At 32.7% G+C, this 23,535-nt stretch overlaps 2 protein-coding genes across 2 annotated transcripts; both read left to right on the top strand.

Annotated features, from left to right (window-relative positions):
• The first annotated feature begins 152 nt into the window (after positions 1–152).
• LOC122601988 (CST complex subunit TEN1) lies at positions 153–2,879 on the top strand. Its single transcript, XM_043774717.1, has 4 exons — positions 153–261; positions 750–860; positions 1,480–1,630; positions 2,600–2,879. Exons 2-4 carry the CDS (start codon positions 757–759, stop codon positions 2,723–2,725), a joined length of 381 nt encoding a protein of 126 aa, XP_043630652.1. The 5' UTR covers positions 153–261; positions 750–756; the 3' UTR covers positions 2,726–2,879.
• A 6,766-nt stretch (positions 2,880–9,645) lies between these two features.
• Positions 9,646–13,822, top strand: LOC122600211 (probable protein phosphatase 2C 34). Its single transcript, XM_043772889.1, has 7 exons — positions 9,646–9,738; positions 9,880–10,004; positions 11,816–12,057; positions 12,178–12,486; positions 12,615–12,732; positions 12,939–13,177; positions 13,395–13,822. The coding sequence occupies exons 3-7, from the start codon at positions 11,821–11,823 to the stop codon at positions 13,593–13,595; spliced, it is 1,104 nt and encodes a 367-aa protein (XP_043628824.1). The 5' UTR covers positions 9,646–9,738; positions 9,880–10,004; positions 11,816–11,820; the 3' UTR covers positions 13,596–13,822.
• The last annotated feature ends 9,713 nt before the right edge of the window (positions 13,823–23,535 follow it).

The raw sequence follows: 23,535 nt of genomic DNA, 5'->3' as shown, positions 1-23,535 counted from the left end.
CAAATTTACAACAATTTAGAATAGTATTACGACCCGAAGCTCTACTTAAATTAAATGGCCTGAACCTAAGATCAATGGAGTTGTAAGAAACCAACGATCTAAGGTGAAACTTTTGATGTCAAAACCTACATAATCTTAAGAGTTAGAATTCATATACACTTCATAATTTTAGTGGGTCGGGTCGGGTCGGGTAGTGTATAGTCTGGTTAATAAAGCATAGACAGTGAACTGGAAATCTTGCTCTGATAAGTTAAATCGCTGGTAAGAGTCTCAATGAAACATTATTGTTTTTATTTCATATATTATCCTGTATTATATATCTATCATCTTTGATATTCTATCCAATAATTTCTTACTTGTCTAATAATTATGTCATGAAAATCAATTATTTAAAATTTTGGAATGTTATATATACATTAACTACTGGACCACTATCTGATGTTCAAACTAGGTCACTTGTTTCACATTTGTGTTCTGTTTCCTATAATGCCAAATGTCACACTGTTTTTGTATGATGACTTAAAAGACCAACATTCGATCTTATAATAGATGGCCTATGACCCATTTTTGGCCTCGACTTTCCCTTGGCAGCCCGAAAAGGATCCCTGTCGGTTTACCCTTTTCCCCCCTCTAACTGGATAGTGACATAGATGTGTTTTTTCGCTTCATTAAGGACAATTATGTTATAAACACAAGGACTAATAATTACTCAAGTTACTTATATTACTGTGTTTTTGGTGAATTGTTAGTATCACAATGGCGTCAGCTGATATACCATCTGGTGCATTAGTTATTTTACAAGAATTCAACTCGTCTTCACCGCACTTCAAGCAAGGGGCATCCCTTCGTGTTACAGGAAAGTGAGTGAAATCTTTTGATTGATGAATCTAAATTCTTTTTTTGAAGTTCCATGGTTGTTCACTAGCGTTCCCATCTCTTTTTTTGAGGTATACTATTATCCCAGATGATATTTGCACAAAATGTTACTCGTAATAACTAAACCTTTTTGTAAATATAGTTGCCCACGGTCTTTCTGACAAAGTGCATTATGTCTGTAGTGGGATCTAAAACATGGGTTACAACTTACCATTTGCTTTTATGTACGTGCGTGTTTAGTTTTTCATTTAAGTGAAATGATATGCTAATAATCTTGAAGGGTCTCATTTTTAATCATTTGATCATTAAGAAACTGTGAGGGCCGAATATTGTGTCTTAACCATATTGCCTTAATGGCTTAATGCTTGTTTACAGTACCACATTAGGACAGGTGATCCTGAAAGAAATGGCATCTCATGAAACTAATGTAATTAACAGTCCCCCCCCCCCCCCCCTTTGTGTTTAAGTAGTGTCTTTTCCGTTAATACATTGTTTCGTACACACTTTTCGGAACATAGAATATTATCATTTCCATCAAGTTAATATAAGTTCAAAGAATAAGCCCTTCATCTGTTTTATATTCATTTGTGATTTTGATAATAGGTTACAAAAGTATAGTGTAGAGACGGCCATTGCTATTATTGCTGATGGAAGTGCCACCCTGGCAGTTGACACCCAACACTTAAGACTTGATCTTCATGTGGGATCTCTTTACCAGTTCATTGGAGAACTTTGGATTCAACCAAGTAATGAGGTATATAAGCTCATCTACATTAATAATCCGTAAGCTCTTAAATATGACATATGGGGGAGGGATCATGAGAAAAATCTTTTTATGGCAGAAAACGTAGGGAGGATTCTGCCGACACATGTATGATGTACCTTATTAAGTTATTTTACACTTGTTGCACCAAATTAATTTTGGTGCACTAAACACATGTTACTTCCAAATCCCTTATACACATTCTACCATGAGAACCATGCTGGATAGATGTAGTTATATATATCTTTTGTCCTTTCTGTTTTAGTTTGCATACAAAGCCGAGTTTGACCTTTTAGTGAGTAATGACGGCTATAATGAGCAGCAATATGAAATGTAACCATAACTGTAAATAAAGATCATTATCATGTTCTCCTAATTAGAAAATTAGGTGGTAGGACTTTTAAGTTTTAAACTTCTAATCAAGTTATTTTTCACTTTTTAGAAAAGGTAACCCTATAGTCATTATTGCTGAAAATGGTACACAGTATGTTCAAATGTTAATAAAAGCAGTAGGGTAATTGCTCTTTGCTCTTATTTCTGTTTATGAAGCCTGCCCCCATTTGGCCCATTCTTCTAATGAAAGCAGTAGAATAATAGAGATGAGATAAAAAGTAATTTTGCAATTTTGTCCATCTCTTAAGATGGAAACTGATAGCTGTTTTCTACTTTTATATTACCCCGTACTCTGATGAAATGTAACAACGTGCGCGTTTGTGTGTATCATATGAACTGGCGTGCATTTGATCTGTATTGGTTTGTTTGTGGGTGGAATTTCTCTTATCCATGAGTTAGTGGCTTAGTGCCCCGTAGGCAACGAGAGCAAGTTGTTGAATGCGACGTTGCTGGATAGCAGCCTTCTAAATATACCTGTAGAGAAGGACATCAATTTGCAGTACCAACTCCTTTATGTGTTTGTACATATTTAGAAACTTACTTTTCTAATTGTATACTATGTTTTAGGGGATATTGAAAGCAAGAGTGGGTAGAAATGTTGACGGGATGGACCTTAATTTGTATCATGAGTCTCTCAAGCTCCTAAGACAATTCCAATCCGATCAAACCAGTCATTTGGCGCAGTTGCAATGAGCAATCACGAGACCATGGTAATCTAGAATTTCTATGAAATTAAATATGTTAAAGTCAAGTGTCGTAAACAGTGTCTAAAATCAGGCAAATAATGCGTACAATGAATGACACATGTATTACATTCTTTATCAATGTTAATCATAATCTTTTATCATGTTCTGTGTCTTAATATCCTTTCAGGGCATGTTTTTAAGCCCATAATTTAATCACATACATTTGAATAGGATGAACAAACTCAAATAGATATTTAGAAACATCAGGTGGGTGTTTGTTGACTTCTACTATATTACTAGTTTCTTTTGGAATTTCTGTTGCGTCATATAAATCATTATCAATATCAATTATTAAGTTCTGGATACTTAATGATGTATACCCCCTAGACACAATAATTTTGATTCAAGCCTCTTATTTAGCTGACAACTAATATTCTTCCAAACCCTTTGTATTTTATTTATTCTTCTTTTAATAAAATGTGTTTAAATTTGGACTTGCTAAGTTTATGTGGTCCAAACACAGTATTAAATACATATAAAGATGATGATATAGTCCCTTACGAAACTTTGACATAACTATATTCTTTCTGTGTTCAATCAGTAAAAAAAAAGAGGGTAAAAGTAAAACCCCGGTACATATAATGGAATATTAGAACTGTAATACAGCCACTCTAAGACTCCCTAATGCACGTGATTTAGGCAAATCATTCCGACCAACTAAACCAGACTAGTCTTTTCTCCATTCCGAAAGGGTCCTGTTCATGTCCGTTCATGGAATGCAATAATTCATGGACCCAATGCCGGCGACGTAGAAATGGCATTGAGTTTTAAGTACTTCGTGCAATAATGCTATCAAACTTCTAACCTAATTGTGAATCGTCTGGTTGATGTGCCTCCGTGGAATGCAATAAAGCGTGGACCCAACGCCATCGACATCGATATAGATTTGAATGTTGAGTACTTCATGCAATAATGCTTATTAAAGTTCGAACATAAATGTGAATCTAAGGATATGCTCATTAGAGACAAGTATATTGCTTTAAGTAACGTCATTCAGTGACAACTAATATTTGCCTTCAAACTCGTGGCCTTTTCCTTGACAAGACCAGGCAATTTGTATGGTACTCAAAGGTGTGTGCTCTTAATATATTGTCACAAACAAAAAGGGTATTTTCGTCATCAAAAAGTTCGTACTATTGAATGATTTTTTTAATTTAATTCTCAATTAATTAAAGCACAAATATCCATAGTTTCTATTTAGGCTAAGTGCGCCGGAATGTAATCAAGTAATCACAAAAAGTTATTGTGTGCACGAACTTTAGGGTTGTTTTATTGTATTTGGGAAACTTGAAAAGATGGGTATAGTAAACATGGAACTGGTTTCCTACTTATAATATGTAAATCATAATTTTTATTGTGTGCATAAATTAATCCCAAAAAGTTATTGTAGGCATGTCACGTAAGCAGTTAACGAGTCAACGTGAAAGTGGTGACCGACTAACTTCTTACCCGGTAACTTTTGTTTACTATGAGACTCTTGAACAAGTTTCCTGAATACAATAAAACAAACCTAAAGTTCGTGCACACAATAACTTTTTGGGATTAGTTAACTGCATTTCGGTGCATTTAGCCCTTTCTATTTTCCATTCATTTTAACAAGAAAAGTGTTCGATTTAAATCCACTTGTAAATCTGTTAGTATTGCAATCTATTAATTTGATGATATACATATTGTTGAAATGTTTCATATTCATATTTGTTTATCTTTGTCGAAACATTTCATTATGCATGTGAACATATAGTCACAAGTTAACAGTATGTAGTTTCAAATTGAGTTATTTTATGGGGTTCAAAAGAGTAGGGTCGTAAACGAGTCAAGATACATCTGAGCTGCTCGAGTTCGACTTGCTCAACTCAACGAACCGAGCCTTAACAAGCTTGAGTCGAGTTTGATATTAATATGGAGTTCTTATAAGAAATGAGCTAGAGCTGAAGTTTGGAATACACCATTTTTTAACGCAATGCAATTTAGATGTCCCAAAAGAAAATTTTGATGGCTATTCAAGACCTAGCTCAACTCGAAAAGTCACCAGTGTCTAATTGGCTTGATTCATACATAATGTTAAGAAACTCACACGAAATTTGTTTATAATAATGTCGATCAACTATATGATATATACTAATATTAATTAGAAGTTATATTTCACTATCAAGCTGTGGTAATTAACCCCATAAACTTTGGTGGCTTACATTTCAAGTGTCATATTAGTTAGAAACTCTAAAATAAGCGTGTCATCTAACCAATTTTTGCCATATTTTTATGCTTTTTCTATGCATTAAAATATACTCTTTTTTTTTTATCAGAAAATATAGATGGGCCAGTGAATAACAACCATAAATTGGACGCTAAAAAGATAAACGAATAGGTGAAAATTGATCAAATTGGGCTTATTTTTTTTTTTTAATCTATAACCTTAACTAATTATGAATGTAGCTCTAAATGATAGTTAAACTTCATATTTTTCATATGAAGAATGATTAATATTCAACTTAATTTATATATCTAAAAATCAATCTAAAACCTTTATACCCTTAATAACCATATAATCATTACTTTTACAATTTCAAAGTGTTTCGTCATCATATTTTATAACAACGTACCTAATTTATTTTCTAAACAAGATATATAATAATCGCACATCATTCATGTCTATATTCAATTATATCATGATAAGACAATTTTTATATTTTATTAACTGTACACGTATTATAATAATATCAAAAAAGTGTTCAACTCGAATATAATATTTACGTCTCAATCGTTAACAATGATGACACAATTTAGTAGTAGGCCAACAAAATATCGACATTATTTAACTTGGTTTTATAATCAAAAAGCATTGTCATTAATTTTTTAATCATGGATTTGTATGATTATAACTATCATGTTGATTAGTTAATTAATCCTTATTATGGCAGCTTCGTTTTTAGCCATTCAGATATTTTAACTTATTTAACTTTGAAGATGTTTATTATTATTTTATCACCGCCTTACTGTATGGTTTGTAAAGTTATTAAGTTATTTAATAATAATTACAAACAAAATTTGCTTGGTTCATATTGGCCCGGAATCAAAAAGTGTCCTTTCTTTGTGACTACTGTTGCCGAGTCATTGTAATCTTTATTACTAGATTTATATCGACATATTCGTGTAATAATTTGATATATAATATTTTATATTTTATTTTTATTTGTATATCTGAACTATCTTTTTTGTGTTTGTCTAAAAGGATAAGAGTATGTTGAAAACTATAACAAATATCCATAGTTTTGTAAATAACGTAGCAACTTGTTTTCAAATAGGGAGAATATACACTAAAATATATATACTTCATAATTAAAAAGTGAAAGTGCAGGATTATTATAGTATGGCGGCAACATTAATATAGCAATACTTTTTATCCATAGGGTGTTATATCTGTGTAAATACTAGAAGGATACCCATAATAAGTATGGTGATAGTGGTCGGGGCGACGACCGGTGATGATGAGAGTGACTGGTAGTAGCAGTGGTAAATGTTGCGGTTGTAGCGTATTCGAGTGGTGTAGATAATTAAAGTAAAAAATAATTGATGTCAACTGTTAGTGGAGATATTTTAAAAGATAAGGGATACATGGTATAATTTTACCATTAAGAATGTATTGTTAAATTTTTTTATCCTAAAAATGTAATTTTTCAACAAGGACGATGCAAGCTTTATAAGATTTAAAGATTATATAGAGATGAGTTGTATCTTTTTATTAAAACAAAATTATGAATCAAATAAGCAAAGCATATTAAAGTTGTAAGAAAATATTTGTCTTTCCATTTAAGGATATATTTTTACGCTAAAAGTCCTAATATACAGAACGAAATCAAGATAATATTACTCTTATGAAAAAGGCATAGTTTTGTTGGGGTGAGGGGTTGGGTGGGGGCAGGGGGTAAATTTTATCAGAATCATATTCCATTAATAATCTACATCACTCGTCATCCCCACCACCACCACCATTACATCGCCGCCATTGTCGCACACCACCACCACTGCCGTCACCGCTAATTACACCGCCGAATCGCACAGATAGCGTTTTACTTTTTATTAAATGGTTAAATAAAATTAAGAGATCAAATGACCGATCAGATCGTATTGTTATGATTCCTTAAAAATGAAACAGATTAAAAAAAAGCTGGGTTAATTTATCAAAATCATATTATCTACATTACTCGTCATTATCACCACCACCGTCACCGCCATTATATCGCCGTCACTGTCGCACACCACCACCACTGCCGTCATAGTTACATTGTCGAATCGCACATAAATAACATTTTAGTTTTTATTAAATGGTTAAATAAAGTTGGGAGATCAAATGAACCAACTTATCATATTGTTATGACTCTTTGAAAATGAAAGAGACCTTATATATCACTATTTCACTTCTAATCTATGTTTCTTTACCCTTTTTTTTAATAGATTCACCAACTATAGATACATATTATGAGAAGATTAAATAGATTAAAAGATTATAAAATGATAAGTATAAAAATTACAACAACAACCACAACTGTACTCAATCCTTGAACGGGGTATGGGGGAGGTGAGCTGTAGACAGTCTTACCTCTACCCAAAGGTAAAGAGACTGCTTCCATAAGGACCTCCGGCTAGAACGATGTAAAAGCCATAAAAGGGTAAAGTGTTTATACCTGTATGTCGAAACCATGATAAGACGATATGATAAGTATAAAAATCATTTTAATAATTAATAATCTATATAGAATGAGTACCATACCAACTATTTGAAAAAGTTAATACCAAGCAAAAATCATAATTATCCTCTAAATAAATGTGTCACATAAGATTTTTTTTATCTTCTCGTAGTTATACATAAAGATGATAGTGGTCGACGATCGGCTTTGCCGACGGTTGATTTTTGGTTATCTAACGCCGATATATTACATATTGTGTTTTGGTATTAGTTGGTGAATTATTTATAGATGGAAAACCAAAAGTATTATTATTTGTTACTAATAATATATAATGATAATACCACAACATTTGAGAATTTTTAAAGGCTGTTTAGTTGAGAAAAACATTTTATGTTTTTTTTTTAAAAAAAAACATGAAAAATAGAAAACGCTTTTAAATCATACTTTTTCAAGACAGTTTTATTGAAAAAGAGAAAACATTGTTTTCTACTTTAAAAAGAAAACATTTTATGTTTCTACTTTTTTTTTTCTATAGTTTTCCCACTTTTTATTTTTTATTTTCTAAATTTTAAAAACCTTAAATTATATTAACACTTCCTCCTACGTCCTCGTCCATGTCCCCGCCCCCGCCCCCGCCCCCGTCACCCTCCTCCCTCATCTCATCCCAACCTTCCACTTAACCAAGTATATTTGAGCATGTTTTTTTAATATGAAAAATGAATATATATATATATATATATATATATATATATTTTAGTTTTGAAATATAATAGTTTTCAAATTTTTTATTTGTGTTTCTAGAAATGAAAATTCTTTCTACTTTTTAAAAATTAAAAATGAGAAAGTGAAAAACATTAAACGCATCAATTTTTAGATTCTTTCTAAGTATTACAGATTTATGATTGATGAAGATTGAGGGAGTATAGTTTCTACCTACAATTAAATAATTGTGCTATTAATTATACAAATCAATAAATCAAGAACTTTTAGCATACTGGTTATTTTGAATGTCAATATTAGGGTTCGAATAAATAACATCTAACACTTATCGATATTCTTTTAAGTTTTAAAAAATACAAAAAATTTTATTATTAAACTAAACTAAATTATACATATAATAAAATTGTCATTACACAAGTAACGCGTACTGTCTATTGATCATATTTGAAAGAAAAATATCTTATTCGACGTATAAGACATGCTAAAATCGTTTTCACTTTCTTATTTTTCTCATTTTATATATAAATATATTTTTTATATTTTCCACATCTGACCTTTAGCTCTACAGGAAATAAAACATACTCCTTGTACATATAGACATATAGTAATTAAGTAGTCATTTGAATTAGAGACATATTCGGGCATTCGACTATTCGCCGTTCAAAAAAAGTTCAATTAGAGATAGCAAGTAAAACTTGGTTTCTGTTACATACGGAGTATTTCTCTTTAAAAGCGTACAATTATTCGGAAATGCAAAGTTTTACACGTTACACTATCATCTTTCAAAAATAATACCCCATATCTATGAGATATGTTATACGAAATTTAACTTATCGATGGTGATTGAACACCAAACCGTGTCGTCCGTATGGTGTGAGGGTTGTTGTATAATAACTATTGACGATTATCTTAAGTTACTACGACGCCAACTAATCTTGTAGGTGTTTGTGTTGTAATCTGAATGATCGAATGATGAAGATGATCTCTCCTTCTATAGGAGAGCTTGTTTTGAGGCCGAAGATAGGTTAATGCCCATCAAAGTAAGGATTTCGTCATATATAGGGTTAATTTTCCTGATTTAGTTGCCGTAGATAGGCATCTAATCATTTATGCTAATTCTCTCTAAACTTCGGTAATCTTGAATGCCGGATTGCCCGTCCTTTGTTTATGACTTTTATAGTCATGAACCTTCTTGGATATGAGGGGCATATCATCAGATGTTTAGCTAAACCCATTTAGAATTGTAACTCAAATATCAATCAAACCACTAAACTAGACCAATTTATCACTGTCAAGTCTAAAAAATCAAAGGGGTTGTAATTGGACATAATCACAACCCAAAGGAGTCAAACGAAATATTAGTACTACTCTGAAAAAGTAGTTATCCAATAATCCTTAGTACATGATTAATATGTTATATTGCATACTGGACCCGGTACAACACATGCCCATGGACCCGGTTTAGCACACATGCCCATCATACATATATATATCATCCATACCCACCTATCTTTTCTTGATCAATACAAACAGCCTTGTGGTTGTAAGAACATTGGTATGTACACAACCTTTTTTTAATAACTTCCAATGTGACTTGACCAAGATATATAACTTCCATAAGATTGATTTACATGGAGTGGAAGTTACATGAAGCTTTATTAAGCTCTTCATCATATACTTGTTTTTTTTTCCACAGATTCTCCCTGTTTCTGTGTGGGCTAGCTTCTGGTGAACTTCAATTCTTGGCTGCTTTTTAATCTAACTCATATCTCCCTTTCAAGATCATTCATTGAAACAAATTAAAGCTGGCTAAAAAACAAGGTTCTTTTACCTTCTCTTATTTATTTATTTTTGTATACTTTCTTTGCCTGTTTATCAAGGCAATATATATATATATATATATATATATATATATATATATATATATAGTTTTAGATTAAGAAGTTTGTTTCATAGGTTCTCAGATGAGTTTAGTTTGATTTCTTATTAATATTGTATAAACTCATTTGGTCTTGATCATAGTGGTATGTGTGATGACTCATCTATCATAAGTCATAGGTTTTAGTCATATAATGGGCACTTTATATATATATATATATATGTATGTATGTATAGGTTTTGTGTGGAGTTTGTATAATTTCATTTAAAAAAAAAAATTATAGGAATGAAAAATAAATAAAAATAAAAAAGATTATGAATATACCTATTGAAGTTCTATTATGGAATCTCTAATAATAATGCTTGAATTTCTATTATGGAATCAAATAATTTAGATCAACTATTCAAATCTGGATGGACTTACATATATGGATGCCTAAACATTCTATACTTGCAAAAAATAATGTAGCTTTCTTTAGAGTAAAGAAACTAAAATAAAAAGTTTGTTACTAGTCATGTATTTACCAAATGGAGTATAGCATGGTAGTTCATGGACCATATATAGTTTATACCCTGGTCGAAAATCTTGGATGCGCCACTTGCTCATCGAGTTATCGGATCTCTAGGATGTTTTTTTTAAGATCAGCCTTGCTAATCCCTTATGTGGACTTAGGAGATTCTATTTTCTGATAATATTTTTGGACATGTTACATGCCAAACCGCCCATCACATGGTTGTATATCTCTCCATGTGGTCGTTTTGGGTCCATGAAGGCGGTTGATATGGTCGTTTAAGATGTCGATGAAAGACCATACCTGCTATTTTGTTCTTATTTATTTAGTTATGGTCCAAGAAAGAGACTCATTTGACCTACTTGGTGTCAAAGCCTCATTAAGTTCCAAATGAAAATTTGATCACGAGTTGTCTAAATAATCTATCAACTACCCTTTTGTAATATAGTTTAGCTATCAATTTTTATTTTTTTTAACAAAAACATAAAGCATCCGCAGTAAAAATTTTCTCCGTAGAAGTTTTAAGTGTGTCTTATATGGAAGGTTGCAGACAGTCAAAAGTCAATTTTTTGACTATAGCATACGGAAGGTTGTAGACAGTCAAAAGTCAATTTTTTTAACCATCCAACAAAAAATAATGTCCAGCTACCTGGGTTACTCAATGGTGAATGGCACCCCATACAACCGCGAACGACAGACAATGTTTGGTAGCCAAAGCCCACCAAAGCCATCAGTCCAGGAAAAGCCCGCCTCACAAAAGCCTATTGTGGTAAAACCTGTCTTGGATCGGATTTGAACTTTTCCAGTCATTTTAGATACAATTTTAAAATATTGGATTTTCCGTTATTAAGACCCATGGTCTCAAATCCTTTTTTTCATTTCTCCATGCTAATTGAGCTAAAGCTCATTGGCTAGAAGTCAAACTAGTTATATGTTTCTAGCTTAAAGTGTAGATATATTCTGGTGATTGATGTTGACAAGTTTAAAATAGTTGACTAGTTACGTAATCTCCTTTGTGGTCTAAAAACAATACACACACATATACATGTATGATATACTTGTTATATTGGCAATATCAAGTTTGAATTTAGTTCATCAGATAAATTGATGAACCTTTACTACGTACTTAGCATACAATATATTGATATTTTTTCTTCGATATTAAGGGATTATTAGATTATTAAAAGAGCCAAATTCTTTCTTTAACCGCAATAACTTTGTGGATAATCACTTGAATTGTAGATAAGATGGTTCAAATTTCGTCATTTTTGAGCGGATTAACAAAGAATATGACAACGGGCAAGAAACGAAGGATTAGTCTTGGAAGAGAAATTACAGAAGTTTTGGCAAAAGAAGCAAGGAAAAATGGATTACTATTGACGTCTCCTGGTAACGTTAGTGCTAAATGGTCTGGTAATTATGTATCAGCTTATTCTAAGGGAGGAAATAAAGGAATAAATCAAGATAGCTTCATAGTATGGGAGGTAAAACATTCATTAACCTCGAGCTATTCGAATTTCTTTTTTTCCCCCCACATATATAGATATAAAGAGACTATGAATACGTATGTAACAATGTATGTAATCGCTTGGATCTATTTGCAGGCATATGGAGGGAAAGAAGACGTGATGTTTTGTGGAGTTTTTGATGGGCATGGACCTTGGGGACATCTTGTGGGACGAAGAGTGAAGAAGGTTATGCCGGCTTATCTGCTACATTATTGGCAGGAAGCTATGGCTCAGGGTTCACTCTTGATGAATGGGAAGTTGGTATTTCCTGCAAACTTTGATAAATTTGGTATGTGGAAGAAATCTTTCATGAAAGCTTGTTCTACTGTTGATTATGATCTTAAGATTCATCCTGTGATCGATACCTTTTACAGTGGCACAGCTGCTATAGCGATAATCCGAGAGGTACACAAACATTTATTGACAACTGATATTTGTTGTTAAAATGTAAATTAAAATCCATATGATTGAAAAGGAAAGGTCTTTTTTCAAAAGTCAATAAGAGTAACATCTTTTATCTTCATGATTTGCAGGGGGATCTTATTGTATTAGCAAATGTTGGTGATTCTCGTGCTGTTCTTGGCACCACTTCAGACGATGATAGCTTGGTAGCCGTTCAGCTTACTGTAGACTTTAAACCAAATTTACCTGGTAAGTGTTTTCTAATTCAAATTTGTATGAATGTAACAAGAGGTGAAAAATGGACGGGGTAGGTAATGGGTCAAAATGGTGCGGGTTGACTCATTAGAGATAAAACATGTCCTAGCCTGCCCATTCATAAGCGTACGGGTTAAATTGCCACATCTAAGTGTTATATATACATTTGTCACTAACATTATTCCCCTTAATTTATGCAGAGGAAACCGAAAGGATATATAAGTCAGGGGGGTGTGTTTGTCAATCAGATGATGAACCAGGAGTTTCGAGAATTCGTGCTTCAGATGTGGAGACTCCTGAAGGTCCAGGTCCAGGACTTGCGCTTTCCAGGGCTTTTGGTGACTTTTTTGTCAAAGATTCGGGTCTAATTTCTGAGCCAGGTGTAATACAAAGAACCATAACCTCACAAGATCAGTTTGTCATTTTAGCCACTGATGGGGTACTACATCATCCTCTCAACTCTTGCATATATATACACAAACATAGTCGCTTATGATTCATATATACGAACAAATAATATTTGCATAATTCGAATTTCTAGTTTCTTACACTTCAAACACTTAAATTAAAAGTACACAACTGTGCAAGTAAGAATCTTGATTGAAGTTTTTTTTATTGTTTCTATAAGTATAATTAATTCCATCCTTAATATTCAGGTCTGGGATGTTGTCTCAAATGAAAAGGCGGTCGAGATTGTTTCATCAGCAGTACATAGGGATGAAGCGGCAAAAAAGCTTGTTGAATATGCTTCCGGTCAATGGAAACGAAAGAGACCAGGCTACGCAGCGGATGACATTTCAGTTGTGTGCCTATTTTTCCACAATGCATCAGGTTCCCAAGAGGTAGAGTCTTATTGATTAAGCCATGAATGTTTGCATATGGTTAGCAATAACTTATTGCTGTTATTTTTCAGTTTTATTTAGTCCTGCTGTGTATGTAGTTGTAGTTGTGACCAAATGAACAAGCTCTCTTTTATATATTTTGTATATGCTTTTTATCCTTGTTAAAAAATGTAGCTTTATGGTCCAACAATTGGAACCCAAATTATTACAGGTTATACAGTTATACATATATGTCATTGTAACTTTTTTCCTCGTCATCTCTAGATGTTTGCACGAGAGGTTCGTTTTTCATACAACTTTCAAAACATCTAAAGGCTATGTGACTTTGACACTGAGCCATCTTTTAGATGATTTTTAAAACTACACTAGATGTAAAACATATATTAAAATTCATTCATGAGACAAATCAATACAATTAACCAGTGAAACACATGACCGCAATATAAGGGTCAGAAATTCAACAGCAGACATAGAAGCAACAGGAAGACACACGAACCTTAAGAGAATTATACGATAAAACTTGCATTAAGGAAAAGATTAGTTAACAGTTAACCTAAAACTTCGGTAAAAGCTCAATTCGGTCGATAAAATCTTAAATGGTCTCCAACCGAGTTTGAGCTAAATTTGAAACTCGTTTAACAAACTTATGTAATAAAAAGTACTGTTACATGAAATTCAATCCGGAGTATATCATTTTAACTCATTAACGTCGTGCAAGATCATATATATTTTCTTTTAAAGACACTCTGCGTTAAAAGTGAAGCTAAAACCTGTTGCCAAAATATGCCCTTGCACTGAAAACCAGGATGAAGCTAAAAAGATTTGAAGCAATGTGATGAAATATGTAATAAATATATTGAATGAATAATATATTGTTGTTACACAGTTGCAATTCGTCTTAGACATGTGATCCTATATATAGAAGTTGAATGGTTACAAGTGAACCATTGTATCTTTGGTGGGAACCGCCACCCTTTTCTAAGATGGTGATGAATCACTATGGATGTATCTTTTGGCCAACCGATGCACCCTTTCAAGTCAATGGTTAACTTCCAACAGAGATATTTTCCGTTATGATAATCAATACAAAAATTGTTATACACATCGATCAAAATGAATATGCATTGGGACATAATAATACAACACTTTCTTTCTATATCTATAATTCAGTACATGTTTGTTAAACAAATTAATAGGCAAAAAATAAAAAATAAAAAAATCACTGGAAGCTTAGAAACCAAACTGGGCCACTGGGGTGTGGAAGGTAAATAGGCGAAATCATTACTTTTTTACGAGTAGTTTTTTAAGTACTACTGGTCAAACCCAAGATTGGGTCAGGTAAACGTTAAATAAAATGAATGGGCCAGTCTTGCCTTCTAGTAACAATCTATCGCTAAAAGGCCCAACCCTAAAGTTTTATAACCGCCCTATGCCCTATGGAGACTCAGTAACTCTTGATTTCTTCTTCAATCTTTATCTTCATACATTGTACCTTCTGTAGACTATAGACCAGATCTAAAACTCAAAATAAGGTGATTTCTACATAAACCTCTTTATTTTGCTAGAACACCACTTCTCTATTCACTTCATACTTTCAATCTAAAATCAGCAGAAAGTAATTCAATGGCATCCGATTTCTTTATCATCCATCTATCTATCAAATTTTCGATCATGATTTCACCGTTTAAAAATGAAATAAGGTACATTATCTGACCAATTTATCCTTTTTTTCTGGAATGAATATTTTCATCTATGGTTTATATAATATTTGGTTATATTGTGTTGCTTTTATCCTGCAATAAGCTGTTATAAGATTTTTTTTATATCTGTATTTTTTAAATTTTCAAGGGTAATCATAATGTTTTTCATATATGTATATATATGTGTCAGTTCATGAGCTATTAGTACCTATGTGATATAATAGCAGTATACTACTATGTGTTCTATGTAAGATCACACATTTGGGTGTAGTCGCCCTTGGGTACATCGCTTATTATCATGCCTCATTTGTTAGACCGGCTAAAATGAGATATGTTCCTGCCCTTGGACTTACATTTATGACCTATAGTGAACCAATGCCACCAACTTGTATCCGGAGAGTACTCGTCAAAAGCCACCTCCGAGCTTGCAAATTTATGTAGCGGCCAATAGAGTAGAGTTTGACCTATCCGTTACTATACCTTCCCACCCTTATTAATTACTATCTCGCAAGGCATTCATGTTGTATCCACTTTTCTTCCCGTTCCAAGGATGAACTTACTATCTCCTTAATGTGTGAGACAAGATGTTTCCAACTAGAATTTGATTATCCACAAAATCTTCTTAGTAACGTTGCTCCAAACCCAATAGTCTTTCTTTATTTGTATTTACTGGTTGTGAATATATGAAATATTAAATGGAGCAGGGGACAGATTTGTAAAGCACCAAAGTCAACCGATCACATCAAATATTCATTTTGTTTTGAAATAATCTCTTTAAGAACTACCCAACTTGGTCTTTAATCAAATATCATTAAAGAACATGTGCAACTGAAAATGAGTTCCGGTCAAAATTTCATTTAAATGTAATCTTTATCTTTATATACGAGAGCAGGTACCCGCCAGCGCGTTGTGACAGTAAAATGATGAGGGTGATAGGTTATAGAGTGTGATAGGTCATAGGAGGTTACTAGTTTTAGACCCGTGTGGAAACACGGTCAATTGATAGGCATTGATATAAAATTTTGTTGACGTTATATATTTATCTAACGACGTTGAAAATAAATTTAATTAGTTACATGTATTGGTTATATTCATCATTTTTTATGAAAAATATATATTTAAAATGTTTTAACATTTACTCAATATTGATTAAGACAAATTATAAGTTCTAAATTATAGAATAATGACCAAAAATAAAATGTAACAAATTATAAGGTAAGTTATAACTTAAAATGGAACAAATATACTCGACACCTAAGAGTCAACTCGTCAGTTGTAAAAGTTTATCAACTATCTTGGTTTTAAAAAGCGATAGGGTCCATTTCGGAAGCGCTAAGCGCAAAAGCGGCGAGCTTTTCGTACGCAAGGTGCACACTTATGAAGAAATTTTATAAATTATTTATATAGTATTTATAACACATAAAATACCAAAACAACATCAGTAAGATACTCGTTTAAGTCCGACTTTGATCAAATTTGGTATTTCAAAAGAAATTTTCAAAAGATTGTTGTTCTCGTTGAGGAAAAAGAAAAAAGATATCAATCTTGTTGAGAAAGAAGAGGTAAGAAAAAAAAATTAATTAATTCTATAAAAATTTTTTTCTTGTGTACAAAAAGCTCACGCTTTTTGGCGCCAAGGCTCACAAAAAAGGCCCAAAAGTGCGCGCTTTCTGTACACCCTGCGCCTTGAGTACCAAAAAGCTCCAAGGCTTGCGCCTAGCGCTTAAGGCGCGCTTTTTAAAACCAAGTCAACTATCACCTGATTGTAGATCCTAAGCATATATAATAAATATGTTTTTTTACTTTGAAATTTTTTTTATCTAAGCATCTCATCGGTCCACACAGCTAGAGTACGCCAATCACATGAGAAAGAGTGATGACAAGAAGTAGATAATGAAACTCCCTATGTTAAATTAGTCTACATAAATTCTATGTTGTCTTTCTCATCAATCATCATAAACAGTTTATACTTTAAACTGTTTTAACTGTGTTTGATTTTACTTTTTATTTTGCTCATGAACTTGTTTGTTGCTATTTGCACATACTTACAAGAAATCATTCAATATTCACACACATAAAATACGTCATATACATTCAATATTCAGACACACATAAAATACATCATATACAATTGAAAAAAATTATATACTTGGTTGATTAAATTTAGTAAACAAAACTTTTGGGCCTCCATTGGACCTTGTGGTTTAAAGACTTTTTCAGCTTCACAATTTTTTTTGTGTTACCGTTGAAAAAAAATGTAAAAAAATTAAAAACCGAATTAAAAGGTAAACATTAACAACTCTACCTACCAAAAAGTTGGATTTCTTTCCTTTGTTTTTCACGCCCTCCCTCTATTACCATAAAGTGTATCAACAACTCCAAGCTTTCTCCATTATCATTTGCAGCCATGGCACTTAAGGTAAGTAATTCTAACTTCGGTTGTTTGTGAAACTGTAGTCGATGTAATATGTGTAACAACCCTACTTTTCAAATATTATATATACGTGCTAGTTAGGTTGTCTATGTTCCTGCAAGCCATAGTTATACTTGAAGCTAGTAGATAATGCATCTAAATTAGCAATTTAAAGCTATTGATTAGTTCTAAATTCAATTTAATAAAACACCATTGAACAAAAATTTTATTAGTGTTCAATCAAGTTATAAATAATAAAGCGAGTCTCACAAGTTGAGCTAACAATCAAAAATCTTTATAGATGTCCAACAATTTGTACCATCAAGACAACTAAATAATATTTAGTCATAAAAATGTCATGAATAACTTAAAAAAAAATAATTATAACTCAAAAAGTTCATAAAAGTGTTTAAGTAATAATAAGTATATATATATATATATATATATGTATATGCTTAAAATAAATACAAGTTTATAAATAAAGGCTTATGTAGTAAACTTAAAACACAACAATATATATACATACACATCTATATACACGACATACATACATATAAACATACTAAGACAAACCATGCACTTACATTACAAATAAACTACATTACACTTATAAAACAAATATATATACAACTTATACATATACACTTATACCCTTACACTACATTAAACAAAAAAATATAAGAAAACCCTTCAAATACCCACTATGCCCCCCCCCCTTTTCCCCCATACACACTCCACTTTTGAATTTTTATTCCTTCCAATTCTTTCTTGAAACTCACACAAAACACACTCCTCACATTTTACACACACTAGTTATTATTCACTCTCCAAAAAACTCTTCTCCCTCAGGAAAAAGAGTAAGAAAAGCAAGAAAAAAATCAACATAAACACATACTAATAATAAGGGTTTAAGATAGATTGAGTAAGGGTTATTGTAAGCATAGTTTAAGGGTTGTATTAAGGTGTGAATAAGGGTTGTTGGAGGCTTTAAGGGTCACGAAAATCTGCATATTTCCATCATCTAAAAGTGTTCTTTAAGGGTATATATCTTCATCTCTTTACTAGTTTATTCTTGTTCATATTAAAAAGGTTTTATCAAAAGTCCATGTTTTCTTCATGTTTTCTTTTGAATATACAGTTGATGAGGGCAAAGTTGATAGGATATTTCTTTTCATGCTTATGCATGTTGAATCTATGAAGAAAGATCCAAGGATTCAACTAGTTTAAAGACCTAAAAGTGTAGATATATATTATATAGCTTTTGATATGGTTTTTTTGTGAAAGATTGTCATATTAATATATATTATGAAGTTATATTTTCTAGAAAAATTTTATAAAAATATGGATTTTATGTTGTGTTGTTAGATCTATAAAAGTTAGCATGAAAAAGTAGTGGTTGTGTTGATAGTTGTAAGGAAATCTTTTTGCATGTAGAGAAGAACATGTTTTATACATTTATGTTCATATTTTCTGGAGTATTTCATAAAAATATGTTTTCATATTGATGGATTTGAGATGGATAAAGATTTATGTTAAAAAGTATTGATTTAAGTGCATACTTAAATCAATAATTTTTAATCTTAGTGAATATAATTTGGAAAAAATTTATAAAAATATCAAGTATACAAGTTTGAATCAAAACAAGGCAAAATATGCTTGAAATCGCAAACCGAAAACATGCAAAAATGCATTTTGAGCACACACATGCACCATAAATTTTTGAGCATGAAATTATGATGAACCTACTGGAAATATTTCATATCAAATGTATAAAATGCCAGTCACTTGATGTATGGCAAAAATTAGCTCAAAAATCACCTTTTCGGGTCAATAAATCATTAACCGAAAGCACAAAATTACACATATCACACCACCACCACTATCACAACTTGAACCACCAAAATATGATGAACTTCCTGTAATATTTGAGTTAAGAATGAAAATCCATTGTGAAGTACCTTTATAGCTTAAGAAATGAGGCTAAAATCACTATTTCGGTAAACGATTTTTAATTATAAAGTCCTCAATTTAAGCAAGACACAAGAGAGGTTGAATTGGTATGAATTTTCATTGATTTGAGTTGCCAAAAAGGCCTGGAATTTTCAGACTAAAGCTCTTGTGGTGATTTGTAAGAATTTCTATGATTTAATGAATTAAAATGATAATTAAAAGATATATAAATTAATTAATAAATTGTATAAATCATGAATCTGATCAAAACTACTTAACCAATGATAAAAGTACCAAAATCTACTGGGGAAAAATATTTACAAGCAAGGGAACAAGAACTATACAATTTAAAAGTAAATTATTAAATAAAAGTCACTAATTAGTCATTATTATTAAATGAATAGAAATAATGCACAAATAAATATAAAAATCATAATATTACAAATAAAAAGGCTTAGAAATCAATAAATAATCCATCTATAATTATCTATGAATTTTAGAGATAATTTAAGGATTTATTTAATTAATAAGTCAATAAATTAAATAAATAATTATAAATCAGTAAAATATATCAACATTAATATTATAAGAACACAAATGTCAAATATGGTTATTAAACAAAGTATGCAATGGAAAATATATATAAAACGAAGTTAAACTACCGAAATTCTAATAACTGAACAAAATCGTATAAATGGCCTTCACTACCAAATGTCTTCAAACCAAATGAGGTGAACAACATAATGTACTTGAATTCCATAATTAGACAACAACCAAAGATGGGCAAGTCTACTAGCATACATCTCATGATCTAGTTTACTAGTCATGCAACACACACTTACGTTGTGTATATTTTAAATACCATGGTTTAGGCTTGCTCGAGGGACGACACCACTAGACGTACTTCACGCATCTTTCACACTCCAATCAAGTGAGTCATAGCCCCTTTCAAACTGTTTTATGTGTTTAACTATCGGGGTGAAAAGCATGATATATAAATGAAATTTCTTTTATATACATATATATATAATGACTTTTTTTGATATACTATTTACTCCGAAAGTGGAGGTCTTTCAACCCGTTTTCTTTCGGTACACTACTATTTACTCCGAAAGTGGAGGCCTGTAGTTAGAGAGTTGCGCAACTAGGTTTCGTCCACCCACCCATAAGTGTAACGGTGGAAGGTTGGTTGCCTTCGTGACAACCTTCACTTACAGTCCGACCATAGTGGTGCTCTAGCTACCTTAAATTTGAATGGTCGTCTCCATGGCACGACTCTATTATTATTATTATTATTATTATTAATACGACACTTGATTGACAGCTTGTGCTATGAAATGAATTATATATATATCGTTGGACTTGATAAAATGGTAGTATTAGTGGCTCAAGCATTTACTCATCAAAGTTTACTGGAATTATGCCCATGTGGCTAAATGATATTGATATTAATATGTTGGTTATTATAAGTTGAACGTACGCTTTAGAATTGATTATTTGATAGAATACTTGGAAGTTTTATGACTCATTATCCTTGAATATGGTTGGTATATATATATATGTGTTGTTAGTTAAAACCTATGAACTCACTCAACTCTCGTAGTTGACACTTTTTCTTCATGCTTTTTGGGTTTAGAGCAGTAAGTTAGCTTCATGGACCGCCTCTTGGATGTTGTGTGTTTGTTATATGGTTGGACAAGTAACGCAAACATTTGATCTTTTGATTATGAATTTGGTTATGTAATGGATTTAGACGTCATCTTGAACTTGTAATCTTTTGGATTTGAATGTCATTTAAAAACTTGTGTTGATGTTTTAACTTTAAATCTTTTGTACCATGTCGTTCTGTGGCATCTCGTGTTTTCGCCTTAGTCGGGGTGTTACAGAAAAATGGTATCAAGAGCCAAGGTTATAGAGAATTTTTGCTATAACCTACGTATTTTCAAAACGAGTCGATCATAAACTATTCTTGTTTTACTTATGCATAGCCTGATCAACTATGTCTAACTAAAAATTTAATATGGAATGATCGAAATGGTTGTCTAAGGAATATTCAAAATGAGTCTTTTGAAAATAAGCTTTAAAACGATTCTTGGTGCAAAAGACACATAACCAAATCCAATGTTTGCATTACTTATTAGAACCCTTAGTTAATACCCCCACTTGGCTAGTATTACTTTGTCTATTTAGATATAATACACAAGAGCTATGCACAAGTCGAATTCTAGTCATTTCGTTGATAGTCTTACTAATTATTGTTGGGTACGTCGGTGGTGGATATTCATGATGTTGTTCGGTTGTCAAGCTTGTGAGTCGTAGGTCGAATTGGTTGGTTGTCGTCAAATGATTAAGGTCGTCTCGTGGTCCGTCAAGTCGTCTTGTTGTCCGCAAAGGGTCACATGGATCCTCAATGGTCAAGTCGGTCGTAAATAGTCGTCTAAGCGTCAAGTGGAGTCGTCATCTTATGCTTTATGTGACTTGTGTAGGAATATCATGTCGCAAAGGAGTAAAGCCTCAAGAAACTCCAATCAAGTAAGGGACATTTATGCATTTGTGGACATGGTCAGGGAGAGGTGACAAAGACAAGAAGAGAGCGAAGAGACGGAGCCCACGATGGACTCCCAACAGCCCCCACGAGAGGAGGAGGAGAAGTCCGAGCCCATGGAAGCCAACCGATACGTCGCTCGCCTACTCTACCACGGCCACCATCAGCCCCTAGTGCTCCCACACCACCGAGACAAAACGCGTCTATGAATGTAAGTGATGGATGCTTCCCAACTCATGACCCATACTTCCATCCACGCCTCCCTCGCAATCATCCTTATCATCTTGGGCCAAGACTAGGAGAAAGCCCCCATCGCCCCGTTTATGGAATACCCCCTCCACCTCCTATGGGTATGACTCGGGAGGAAAGGGAACGAGTGTGGATATAGCCGGTGGATTAAGGGATGCCCGAGTGAGGGTTCGACATCAAGAAGTCATGATGGAAAGAGCCTTGGGAGCAATGAGACGAATGGGAGAAGATACGGGCATGGCAATAGATGGAGTGCGCCGGATTTATGAGGTGATATTCATGATGGGATGTGTACTTGCAGCGGTGTGTTCCATTGTGGTAGTTCTTGTGCTTAGGAAATGACCCTAAGGATGTTTTATTCATGAACTTATTCGGTAGACAATTATTTGTACTTTGTTATGATTTCCTTGAACTTGTTTGTGGTTGTGTGACTATGATCACATGTTTGTTGGCTTATGGCAATTTTGTAAACTGATATTGGATCATTGGAATGAAAGCTTGATGCCTTTTTGCTATTATATGATGTGTTAATTTATATGTGTTATGGTTATACTTGTTGCAAAGTGAAAGTTACAGCAGGAAATCAGTTCTGACCACTTTTGGTAGAACGGCAATATCTGGAGTTCTGTTTGGTCTTTTGACCTGATTCCAGTTGGAGGTGAAACTTAACTCATGGGGCTACATTTTATATTTTATGAGTTTTGCCCAGTTCGTCCATCTTGAGTCACTTTTTCGTGCTCCAAGTTCATACACAGATTCTGGAAAAATTTGTCTAGCAACCTAAGAACAAGATTGACATGTTTTAAGCTTACCCAACCATTTGTAATTCATAGTAATAAGTAGGTTGTGATTAAAGGAAGGAAAATGAATTTAGAAATATATGTATACCTATGCATACAAACGTGGCCTTATTACACTAAGTAACTTAAATGAGCACGTGTGAGATTGAAAGTTGTGAGTCGAGTCTATGCCATATAATCCTATATACAAATGACTAAACTATGTTCTCCTTTGTAGAGACATGGCACTGCGAAGGACCGACGAAGAAACAAATGCTGAGGCTAGGCGCCAGGAGGAAGAGGCCCGAAAGAGGACCGA

Source organism: Erigeron canadensis, chromosome 5 (genome assembly GCF_010389155.1).
Source record: "Erigeron canadensis isolate Cc75 chromosome 5, C_canadensis_v1, whole genome shotgun sequence".
Classification (NCBI taxonomy): Eukaryota; Viridiplantae; Streptophyta; class Magnoliopsida; order Asterales; family Asteraceae; genus Erigeron; species Erigeron canadensis.
This window is presented reverse-complemented; position numbering and strand designations above follow the sequence as displayed.

Coding starts and splice junctions, on each gene's coding strand:
- LOC122601988 (XM_043774717.1), top strand. CDS start 757: ATGGCGTCAGCTGATATACCATCTGGTGCATTAGTTATTTTACAAGAA. Junction 861..1,479: donor TCCCTTCGTGTTACAGGAAA/GTGAGTGAAATC, acceptor TTTTGATAATAG/GTTACAAAAGTATAGTGTAG. Junction 1,631..2,599: donor GGATTCAACCAAGTAATGAG/GTATATAAGCTC, acceptor ACTATGTTTTAG/GGGATATTGAAAGCAAGAGT.
- LOC122600211 (XM_043772889.1), top strand. CDS start 11,821: ATGGTTCAAATTTCGTCATTTTTGAGCGGATTAACAAAGAATATGACA. Junction 12,733..12,938: donor CTTTAAACCAAATTTACCTG/GTAAGTGTTTTC, acceptor TAATTTATGCAG/AGGAAACCGAAAGGATATAT. Junction 13,178..13,394: donor TCATTTTAGCCACTGATGGG/GTACTACATCAT, acceptor CTTAATATTCAG/GTCTGGGATGTTGTCTCAAA.